Raw genomic sequence first — 12,143 nt, 5'->3', positions numbered from 1 at the left:
CTGAAATCTTCTCTTATTTCTCATCATGTCATTGATTCAGAACCTATAATATTGGACAGTATATCAATAATTTCTGATTATTGTTGAGTTCTGAGTAATTTAATGCAAATTTTGTGTCGTTTTATTCACAACTTTAGTGTAATTTTGGATACTTTTTTAGTAATTTTGGAAATTTTTTGAGTAATTTTAAACAATTTATGCCTAATTTTAGATTATTTGACTCATTTTGGACAATTTTTAAGTCAATTTAGATCATTTTTTGTCCAATTTTGGACAATTCTTTAGTCATTGGAGACCATTTTTAATCCAATTTTGGACTATTTTGTCCAATTATGGAGAAATTTGGAGTAGTTTCGGAAAATTTGATCCAAATTTAGATACATTTGACTCAATGTGAACAATTCATATCTAATTTTAGATAAACTGAGACAGTTTGGGCGATTTTTACATAAATTAAGTAAAAACCAGGAAGAACTGAAATTTTTATAGCACAAAATCTGGATATTTATAAAGATTCTGAAATTGAAGCTTAATAAATCAAATACTTTCTGAGATTTATTTTTAAAAGCTACCCGATGACCCACTAGAATTAGAAAATTAAAAAGTTATATTTCTTCAACTTTCAGAACTGATCGAGCAGATTTGAAAAGGTTGGAGCAACAAAAACTAAAATATTAGTGGACAGAATAATAAATGTTTCTCCAGATACAACTAAGAAAATATTTTTTTTCCATTTTGAAACACCAGAAAAAAACTCCTGAAAGTGGATCAACAGCCAGTTTCTAAAATTTAATCTCAAAAATTATTCCTAAAATTTCACATATATCTTTATAAATGTCCACATTTTATGCTATAAAGTTTCTGTAAAACCAGAGATGCTGAAGCAGATATTTTTCTAGAAACCTGCTGATTTAACTGTTTACCTGGACGCTCTCTGGTCTCCCACAGTTCCCAGTACGGTTCCCATGATGCACCAGCTGAGCCGGGCTCCAGACTCCATCACTCTGTCCTGGCCTCAGCCCGACCGACCCAACGGAGACATCCTGGAGTACCAGCTCCGATACTACGACAAGGTACGGTACTCAGGAGGTACTAGTACACGACAAGGTAGAGTACTCAGGAGGTACTAGTACACGACAAGGTAGAGTACTCAGGAGGTACTAGTACACGACAAGGTACGGTACTCAGGAGGTACTAGTACACGACAAGGTAGAGTACTCAGGAGGTACTAGTACACGACAAGGTAGAGTACTCAGGAGGTACTAGTACACGACAAGGTACGGTACTCAGGAGGTACTAGTACACGACAAGGTACGGTACTCAGGAGGTACTAGTACACGACAAGGTACGGTACTCAGGAGGTACTAGTACACGACAAGGTAGAATACTCAGGAGGTACTAGTACACGACAAGGTAAAGTACTCAGGAGGTACTAGTACACGACAAGGTAGAGTACTCAGGAGGTACTAGTACACGACAAGGTACGGTACTCAGGAGGTACTAGTACACGACAAGGTAGAATACTCAGGAGGTACTAGTACACGACAAGGTACGGTACTCAGGAGGTACTAGTACACGACCAGGTAGAGTACTCAGGAGGTACTAGTACACGACAAGGTAGAATACTCAGGAGGTACTAGTACATGACAAGGTACGGTACTCAGGAGGTACTAGTACATGACAAGGTACGGTACTCAGGAAGTACTAGTACACGACAAGGTAGAATACTCAGGAGGTACTAGTACATGACAAGGTACGGTACTCAGGAGGTACTAGTACATGACAAGGTACGGTACTCAGGAGGTACTAGTACACGACCAGGTAGAGTACTCAGGAGGTACTAGTACACGACAAGGTACGGTACTCAGGAGGTACTAGTACACGACCAGGTAGAGTACTCAGGAGGTACTAGTACACGACAAGGTACGGTACTCAGGAGGTACTAGTACACGACAAGGTAGAATACTCAGGAGGTACTAGTACATGACAAGATACAGTACTCAGGAGGTACTAGTACACGACCAGGTACAGTACTCAGGAGGTACTAGTACACAGTAAAGATGTACGACACCAACCGTCCTGCTTCCTTCTTATTTTGTGTCTCGTATTTGTCATTTTGTGTCTAGTTTTTGTCATTTTCTATCTTGGTTTTGTCATTTTGTGTCTCATTTTGTGTCTTGTTTTTGTGGTTTTATGTCTCGGTTTTGTCATTTTGTGTCTCGTTTTTGTCGTTTTCTGTCTTGTTTTTTTCATTTTATGTCTCTGTTTTTTCATTTTGTGTCTCGTTTTTGTTGTTTTGTGGCTCGATTCTGTCGTTTTGTGTCTCGTTTTTGTTGCTTTGTGGCTTGTTTTTGTCAGTTTGTGTCTTGTTTTTTGTCATTTTCTGTCAGGTTTTTGTCGTTTTGTGTTTTGGTTTTGTCATTTTCGATTTCGGTTTTGTCGTTTTGTGTCTCGTTTTTGTTGCTTTGTGGCTTGTTTTTATCAGTTTTGTCTCATTTTTGTCATTTGATGTCTCAGTTTTGTCGTTCTGTGTCTCGTTTTTGTCATTTTGTTTCTCATTTGTGGCATTTCGTATCTCGTTCTTGTCATTTCATTCACGTTTCACCGTGCTGAATGTATCTCCAACAACTTGCTCCTCTGTCCACTGTTTCTGAGACATGCTGCATTTATTTATTCATCCAGTAACTTTGTTTTCCTCTCTTATATGATAGCAACCGTCCTTCTTTCTGTCCTCCAGGGCTCAGACGTGGATTCTGCTCTCAACGTCTACAGCGAAACCAACACCGCCACCGTCAACTCTCTGATTCCTGGATCCATCTACGCCTTCCAGATCAGAGCCAGAAACGAGCGAGGATACGGACCCTACAGCAACACCATCTACTTCACCACGCTGCCTCTGGGTACGGCAAACGTTTACCGGAAAAACACTGAAATATTGGACACAAAATGACAAAAACGAGACACGAAATAACAAAAACAAGACACAAAATGACAAAGCGAGACACAAATTGACAGATGTGACACAAAATGACAAAGCGAGACACAAAATGATAAAAATGTTGTCACAAAACAACAAAAATGAGACACAAAATGACAGAAATGTGACAAAAACAACAAAAATGACACACAAAATGATAAAAACGAGACATGAAATAACAAAAACAAGACACAAAATGACAAAAATGAGAAACAAAATGACAAAAACGAGACACGAAATGACAAAGCGAGACACAAAATGACAGATGTGACACAAAATGACAAAGCGAGACACAAAATGATGCAAATGAGACGAAACAACAAAAACTAGACACAAAATGGCAAAAATGTGACAAAAACAACAAAAACGAGACACAAAATGACAAAAACAAGACATGAAATAACAAAAACAAGACACAAAATGACAAAAACGAGACATGAAATAACAAAAACAAGACACAAAATGACAAAAGTAAGACACAAAATGACAAAAGTGAGACACAAAATGACAAAAACAAGACACAAAATGACAAAGCGAGACACAAAATGACAAAACACCAACCGACAAAAACAAGACATAAAACGACAAAAACAATACACGAAATGACACAAACGAGACACAAAACAATAAAAACGAGGCACAAAACGACTAAAATGAGACACAAAATGACAAAGCGAGACACAAAATGACAAAAATGTGACAAAAAACAACAAAAATGAGACACGAAATGCCAGAAATGTGACAAAAACAACAAAAACAAGACACAAAAACAAGACACAAAATGACAAAAACAAGACACAAAATTACAAAAATGAAACACAAAATGACAAAAACTAGACACGAAATGACAGAAATGTGACAAAAAACAACAAAAACGAGACACAAAATGACAAATGTGACACAAAATGATAAAGCGAGACACAAAATGACAAAACACCAAGCGACAAAAAACAAGACATAAAACGACAAAAACAATACACGAAATGACACAAACGAGACACAAAACAAAACGAGGCACAAAACGACTACAATGAATCACAAAATGACAAAAACGAGACAGAAAACGACAAAAATGAGACATAAAACAAGGAACAAGACAAAAATGAGAGAAAAGAGACAATAATGTAGCTAACATTTGTCAAATGTATAGAGAAAAGATCATTTCTGAGTGTCAGATGTGTTTAAATAATTGAATTTTTTTTTTTTTTACCTGGATAGAAAGTGGCAGTTTCTGAAACTTTAACCAGGAAGACATGAGATTATTGAGTTAAAAGGAACAAAATCGGTATTAAAGTGTTTCTACCAGAGCTGCTCTAAAGTGCTTCAGTCATTTTTAATAGAAAACTTTTATCAATATTCATTCAGTTTCCATTTAAATCACTTCACGTTTTCAGTGCACCTTTGGAGATAAAAAGCAGAATAAACATGAAACGTTGACGTCTCTTCTTCTCCTTCATCCTCAGAGGAACACTCCCAGCAGATCCAGAATCGGCTCCCCCTGCTGGTCGGCTCGGTGATGGGCGGGGCGGCCTTCCTCCTGGTGGTGGCTGCCATCGTGGTGGTGGTCGTGTTCCGCAGGTCGGTGGCTTTAAACACGCCTCATAATACACGTATGTTGGGTTTAAACACGCCTGGATCAGTACACGGATGTTGGGTTTGAACACGCCTGGATCAGTACATGTATTTTGGGTTTAAACACGCCTGGATCAGTACATGGATGTTGGGTTTAAACACGCCTGGATCAGTACACGTACGTTGGGTTTAAACACACCTGATCAGTACATGTATGTTGGGTTCAAACACAGCTGGATCAGTGCACGTATGTTTGATTATTAACTGATGGTCTGTAATGTTTCAGTAAGAGGAGGGAGAGTCCGTACAGCGACAGACTGCAGAGATACATCAGCAACAGAGGTGAGGATTTAATTCACTTTTAATTAGATTCACTGGAATTAATTGTTTGTTTTTAAGTCAAATATTTGCTTTGACGTTTCAAAAATGACTCAGAGGCATAAAAAACAATTAAAGTCTCTCACTGTGAAGGTGTGATTTGTAGAAATAATAAATCACGGTGGTATTTTAGAAATAAAAAATAATAAATTTTTCCCTAAAAGCAAACCTTTAATTAATTTACTGAAAAAGAAAAACAATTTAATGAATTAAATCTAATATATTAATATTAAATCTGACACACACTGTAAAAAAATTAACCATTTATAGGTGTTTTTTAAAAAATAATTTACTGTTATGTTACAGATTTTACCTGTTTAATTTAGTTAAGAAATATTGAATTATTTAACTTATATAATATCATTATTTTTACAGATATTTACTGATATGATTGTCATTATTTGAAAGAAAAAATATTATGTTTATTAAGAATTAAAATAGTTTATAAAATAAATTAATTACGTTTTTCTTCCAGGAGGAGTGAAGTACTACGTGGACCCGTCCACCTACGAGGACCCCAGTGAGGCGGTTAAAGAATTTGCCCGTGAGATCGACCCGACCCACCTGAAGATCGAGGAGGTGATCGGAGCAGGTAACCTAGGAGGTAAATTACAGTTGTAATTATAAATCTGACCACCGTGTGACGCCGCTGCTCTCCTCCAGCCCAGTTTGGGGAGGTGTCTCGGGGCCGGTACCGTCCGATGGGCCGCAGGGAGGTTCTGGTGGCGGTGAAGACGCTCCGCTGGGGGGCGTCGGACCGGGAGAGGGGCATGTTCCTCAGCGAGGCCGGAGTTCTGGGGCAGTTCGACCACCCCAACGTCCTGAAGCTGGAGGGAGTCGTGACCAGAACCCCCCCGGAGAGGATCGTCACCGAGTTCATGGAGAACGGACCTCTGGACGCCTTCCTCAGGGTGAGAACAGAACTGTCCAGAACCTTTCAGAACCGTCATCTCATACCACACCACAACAATCCAGAACATACCAGAACCATCGTCTCAGAGTATACTAGAACCATCCCACACCTCCTCTCAGAACCATCCAGAACCATCCAGAACTTCCTCTCAGAGTCCAGTTCCTCAGATCTTCTGGAGTCGAAGTGTTTAATTGAACCAGACGTCTCTGACTGAAGCTTCAGTTGAATCTGATTCAGCTTCTCCGTCCGTCCACTGATGTTTTCCAGCTGCTGTCTTGTTTAATGATCTCTGTCAGACGAGCAGAACCGTGAAAGAATAAAAACACTATTAAAACTTTTAGGAGACATTTTTCACTTCAGACTTTGTGGGTAGAATCAGCTAGAAGATCTGTTCGTGGCGTTAACGAATTTACTGGATTTTCTGCATAAATGTGATGACAGTTTTGGACTATCGCTACTTTAAAATGTCCTAAAGATGATATATTCGCATAGTTTCAGGTCAAGTTGACCAGTTAATTTATTCAGCTGCAACGATTAATCAGTTAGATGTCAGATATTTCATTTATTGTGGGAACTTTTGATAAACAAACTGTTTGCTAAATGTTCCACTTTTAAAAGTTCCATCATCTGAGGCCTTGATAATATCTGGAGAACATTTTTGTGTCTCTTTTGTCATCACAGAACATAATCCGATAACATCCTCCAAACATCCCCTGAATGTTAGAATGTTCTGTCTTAGTTCACTTTTAACCTCACAGAAAATATTCTTAGAGTGTTCTAGGATGGTTCTGCAAAGTTCTAGTGATGTTTTCAGTGGGAATTTAAAAAGATTTGTGATTAACATAGTTGGACCTTTATGCCCCAATGTTCTTCCAACCTTTTTCAGATGTTTATTCGTTATCACGTAACATTTTGGGAACTTTTAATAGAACAACTGTAGACTGAATTTTCCACCTTTAAAAGTTCTATCATGTGATGCCACGATACCATCTGGAGAACATTTTTTAATGTGCCTCTTTTGTCATCACAGAACATATTCTAATAACATCCTCCGAATGTCCTCTGAATGTTAGAACGTTCTGTCTTAGTTCACTTAGGAAATATTCTTAGAATGTTTTAGGATAGTTCTGCAACGTTCTAGTGATGTTTTCAGGAGGAAGTGTGTTTTCTTTGGTTCCCAGAATGTTTTTTTTAAAGGCAGGTTAATGTTCTCTCAAGACGTTTTTAAAATGATTGGTGCTAAATTGTTGCCCTGTTGTGCTCTAATGTTCTTAAAACTGCACATTGCATTGACAACATTGTAGAACATTCTGGGAACATTTGATAAAAATCTTTAATAAATCTTTAATAAATCTATGAAAGAACCAAAATTGTTCCATCAGAGAAATTTCAGAGTTCTAGGAGTCATTAGAAACTAAAGACTTGGTGATAAACATGGATGTAAACTTTAGTTCCAGACTGTTTGTTATATAAAGACATTAGTCAGTCCTGGTTTCTGTCTTCAACCTGTATCTTTATTTTTACTGGATGTTATAAAAACTTCCAAACATAGAACCATGTTGGTCCTCCCTCAGCCTCCTCTCATCAACATGCATTTCAGGAATTAAAACATTCTCTAAATGATGCACTGAGATCGATTTCCAGGCTGCAGGTAGGAGGATCTAAAAAGAGAAGAGAGATGAGTCTTCAATCTATCATGTTGTTGCTCAACTAAACTCCGTCTGTTTTGTTCCCATCAGGAGAACGAGGGTCAGTTCAGCATCCTGCAGCTGGTCGGCATGCTGAGGGGCGTTGGTGCCGGGATGAGGTACCTTTCTGAGAGGAACTTCGTCCACAGAGACCTGGCGGCCAGAAACGTGTTGGTCAACTCCAACCTGGTCTGCAAGGTGTCCGACTTCGGCCTGTCCAGACTGATGAGGGGTCTGGACCACAACATCCCCACCTACACCGCCTCGCTGGTAGGTTCTGGATGGGGTTAGGGTTAGTTGTTGGGTTGGGTCTGGATGGGGTTAGTCATTGGTTTGGTTCTGGACGGGGTTAGTTGTTGGTTTGGTTCTGGACGGGGTTAGTCTTGGCTTGGTTCTGGACGGGGTTAGGGTTGGTTGTTGGTTTGGTTCTGGACGGGGTTAGTCCTTGGTTTGGTTCTGGATGGGGTTGGGGTTAGTCGTTGGTTTGGTTCTGGATGGGGTTGAGGTTAGTCGGTTTGGTTCTGGACGGGGTTGACGTTAGTCGTTGGTTTGGTTCTGGATGGGGTTGGGGTTAGTCGTTGGTTTGGTTCTGGATGGGGTTGGGGTTAGTCGTTGGTTTGGTTCTGGACGGGGTTAGTAGTTGTTTGGTTCTGGACGGGGTTGAGGTTAGTCGTTGGTTTGGTTCTGGATGGGGTTGGGGTTAGTCGTTGGTTTGGTTCTGGATGGGGTTGGGGTTAGTCGTTGGTTTGGTTCTGGATGGGGTTAGTCATTGGTTTGGTTTGGACGGGGTTGGGGTTAGTCATTGGTTTGGTTCCGTGTTCTCCGGTTCACTGTCTTGTTCTCCTTCAGGGCAGTAAGATTCCTGTGAGGTGGACGGCACCAGAAGCCTTCCAGCATCGTAAGTTCAGCTCAGCCAGCGACGTCTGGAGCTTCGGCATCCTGATGTGGGAGGTGATGTCCTACGGAGAACGTCCATACTGGGACATGAGCAACCAGGAGGTGAGAAGATACCGAAGTTAGTGAAAAAAATTAGTAAAACTAGACAGAAAACAAGAAAAATGAGACACAAAACACTAAAATAAGATACAAAATGACAGAAACTAGCCACAAAACAAGATATATGAGACATAAAACACTAAAATGAACACAAAATGACCAAAATGAGACACAAAGCAAGAAATATGAGAAACTCTCTCGTCTCTGAGTGCTTTTCTAGTTTGATTTCTGGTATTTTGTTCCAGCAGCAGGACAGAGAAGGTTCTTTAAGGTTATTCTTAGTTTGTGATGGAAACAAACTCCAGTCCTTCAGTCCGAGTCTCTGGAGTCCAATAAAAAGTGAGAATACAGCATTAAAAATGGAGGTTGTTGGATCCTGAGGGGTTAAACAACCAGCGGTTCTGCGGTTTGTGTTCTCTGAGTTTGTTGCATCTTTCAGACCTTCAGCCGCAGCGAAGACATAAAACATGCACAAAAGAAAAACCTGATAAATTATGTATCAGATGAGTTTTCCATCGCAGTGCTCCGTTCTTCCATCTTGGTTCTGTAGACGAAGGAAAAGCAGCTCCAGCAGGAATGTTTAGTTCTACAAACATTCAGAGAAAGTTGTGCCAAGTTCTAGAAAAGTTTTAAGAACATTCTCTAAATACAACCTGAAAATATTTGGGAATAACATAGTTGGACCTTTATGCCCCAATGTTCTTCAAACGTTCTCCAGATGTTTTTTTGTTTTCATGGAACGTTGTGGGAACTTTTAATAGAAGAACTGTTTGCTAAATGTTCCACCTTTAAAGTTCTCTCATCTGAGGCAGCTGCTATCATGTTCTGACTCACCGCTGATCTTCATTCCTCCCTCCATCTGTCTGCAGGTGATGAAGGCTGTAGCGGATCAGTACCGCCTTCCTGCCCCCCATAACTGCCCCGCCGCCCTCCACTCCCTGATGCTGCAGTGCTGGCAGGCCGACCGGGGTGACCGGCCCGGCTTCGAGTCTCTGCTGTCCTCTCTGGACCGGCTCATCAGACACCCGGCCTCCCTGAAGGCAGAACCCACCCGGTGAGACTCCAGAACCTCCTCGGCTGGACTCACAGCTGCTCGGTTCTGGTTCTAAACATCTGGTCTGTTTCCAGGAGCTGCTCCCAGCCGCTGCTAAGCCCCACCCCCACCGACCTGTCGGCCGTGGCGACGGTCAGCGATTGGCTGAAGGCTCTGAGGATGGAGCGGTACCAGGACGAGTTCGACCGGGCTCACCTGGACTCACTGGACCGGGTCAGCAGGCTCACCATGGAGTGAGTATTCAGGGGTTCTTATCTGGTCTGTTTATCTACAGACGCTGGGGTCCTGTCAGAATACTCAGATTTTATTTATATCAGAACAAATCAGCAGAACCTAATCCAACACCTGAATCTGGGTGGTAGAAACGATGTATCACAATATTAAGCTCAGATTTGTTTTCTAATGGAACTTTACTCCACAAATGAGCAGTTCAAGGACCATCAGAAAGTTGGAAATCTGAGGATTCTTTCTGTTTTTGTCAGTTTCTGATTCACCTTGAATTTTCTGCTGTTGGTCACAGCCGAGTCAGTCATGGAGAATCTGTTTCTGTTTTTGTTTTATACACAATCTATCCTATGTAACCAGATTATTTTGGACTTTTTTAACCCTCGTGTCGTCCTGCGGGTCAAACTGATCTGTTTTAAAGTTTGAAAATGTGGGAAAAAATTATTTTCACAGTGAACCTTCTGATGTCCACATTTTCAACATTTTTGGGAAATTTTTGAACATTTTTTGGTGGAAAAAAAGAAATGTTAAAAAATATTAGAAGTTTTACTGATATATATGGAATCACTTTAGATATTTTTAGGATTTTTTGGGGGAAGATTTTTACAAATTTTTTTAGAAAATATTTACAAGAATTTTCTTGCCAAATTTGGGGGATTTTTTTTTGAGGGAAACGTTTAAGGAATTATTGGAATTTTCTTCCTCAAGGTTTTGCAAATGTTCAGAAATTTGGGGAATTTTTTTGCTGAATTTTTGAATTTTTATCAGACAAGGAAACAATTGTTTGGGGCCCATAAATGAGGACAACAGGAGGGTTAAAGGGCTACAGCAGAAAATCCCATAATGTTACGTGTTGTTTGTTAAGAAATAAATGCTGATTCAAATGGCGTTTCTCCTGCAGAGACGTCCAGAACCTCGGCGTGAACCTGTTGGGCCACCAGAGGAAGATGGCGATCGCAGCCCAGCAGCTCAGAGCCCACCTGAACCGGGGCCAGGTGGAGGTCTGAGCTCCAGAACCTCCTCCTGAACCGGGGCCAGGTGGAGGTCTGAGCTCCAGAACCTCCTCCTGAACCGGGGCCAGGTGGAGGTCTGAGCTCCAGAACCTCCTCCTGAACCGGGGCCAGGTGGAGGTCTGAGCTCCAGAACCTCCGGCTGTGACGGAGCATGTTTCAAAAACCAAAAGAAGAAGAAGAAGAACCAGCGAAGCAACGCCACTCTGATCAACCGGGAGGCGCAAAACGGAACCGGACTCGGACTTTTTCCCGCCGAGTCGTCAGAGAGATGCACTATGGGAGCTGCGGTCCGGATCTCAGTGAGGCTGCCAAGGACATTTCCTTCATGTTTTCACCACGTTTCACATTTTATGGTCGTCTGACTCCTCCTCACCTCCCAAACCCTCTGTCCTCTAAACCTCCTCCACCCTCACCGATACAAAAAGATCTTTTGTTGAATATTTTAGGGAGATCTCCTCCTCACAAAGAATTGCGTGAAGACAATCAAGAAGCCTTTTTTTCTGATATTTTTCCAGTTATCTGTAAAGTTCTATCACTTCCTCAAAATTTGAAAAAGCCAAATGTTCGATGCGGTGTGTTGAGACACGACATGGCAAAAATGAGACCCAAAATGACAAAATGACGAAAATGAGACAAAATGACAAAAATGAGACCCAAAATGGCAAAAATGAGACACAAAATGACAAAAACGAGACCCAAAATGGCAAAAATGAGACACAAAATGACAAAAACGAGACAAAATGACAAAAATGAGACGAAAAATGACAAAAATGAGACACAAAATGGCAAAAATAAGACACAAAATGACAAAAACAAGACAAAATGACAAAAATGAGACGAAAAATGACAAAAAAGAGACACAAAATGACAACAGCTATTTGTAAAGTTCTATCGCTTCCTCCAGACCTAAAAAAGCCAAATGTTGGAGGTGGTGTGTTGCAGCAGCCAGCGGTGGAAGAATCAGGCCCAGAATAACGTCCAGAAAACGCCGTCACTGAAACCAGAAGATGCTCGTAGACGCCGCAGGTCGAAGCTTCATCTCGGCTGCAAACCGCCGAAACCGGAACAAACACGTTTTCATGTTCGTCCACATGGAAGAAAACTCACAGTCATCATGAGGAACGGAACGACGGACAAAACGGATCTGATTTACACTTGAAGGAAGAGAAATGTTAGTGTGTGCGTGTGTGTGTGTGTGTGCGTGTGTGTGTGTGAGACTAGTGTGTCGGGCTACACACATTACTAGCTGTTTACTTGTGCGAGTGTTCACCACTATTCCGTAATAATTGTGCAAATTTGTAAAATAAATATGATTTTATTTAAAGAG

The 12,143-nt window shown here is 40.8% G+C and overlaps 1 protein-coding gene across 3 annotated transcripts in view; it reads left to right on the top strand.

The window, feature by feature from the left end:
- The window catches only part of ephb6 (eph receptor B6), a 69,262-nt gene extending 57,119 nt beyond the window's left edge, over positions 1 to 12,143 (top strand). For 2 of the 3 annotated variants that reach the window (XM_023270797.3, XM_055013772.1), the window contains 11 exons: positions 949 to 1,073; positions 2,738 to 2,900; positions 4,441 to 4,555; positions 4,836 to 4,891; positions 5,403 to 5,519; positions 5,591 to 5,838; positions 7,580 to 7,798; positions 8,378 to 8,527; positions 9,394 to 9,578; positions 9,653 to 9,811; positions 10,705 to 12,143. In XM_023270797.3, coding sequence (XP_023126565.1) covers positions 949 to 1,073; positions 2,738 to 2,900; positions 4,441 to 4,555; positions 4,836 to 4,891; positions 5,403 to 5,519; positions 5,591 to 5,838; positions 7,580 to 7,798; positions 8,378 to 8,527; positions 9,394 to 9,578; positions 9,653 to 9,811; positions 10,705 to 10,810 — 1,643 coding nt within the window. In that variant the 3' untranslated portion in view covers positions 10,811 to 12,143. The remainder of the gene's footprint in view (positions 1 to 948; positions 1,074 to 2,737; positions 2,901 to 4,440; positions 4,556 to 4,835; positions 4,892 to 5,402; positions 5,520 to 5,590; positions 5,839 to 7,579; positions 7,799 to 8,377; positions 8,528 to 9,393; positions 9,579 to 9,652; positions 9,812 to 10,704) is intronic. The other variant, XR_008602796.1, reaches the window with a different exon arrangement.

The sequence above is a fragment of the Amphiprion ocellaris genome, chromosome 9 (assembly GCF_022539595.1).
Source record: "Amphiprion ocellaris isolate individual 3 ecotype Okinawa chromosome 9, ASM2253959v1, whole genome shotgun sequence".
In the NCBI taxonomy this organism is placed as follows: domain Eukaryota; kingdom Metazoa; phylum Chordata; class Actinopteri; family Pomacentridae; genus Amphiprion; species Amphiprion ocellaris.
Note: the sequence above shows the minus strand (reverse complement) of the source record. Positions and strands in the feature narration are given on the sequence as shown.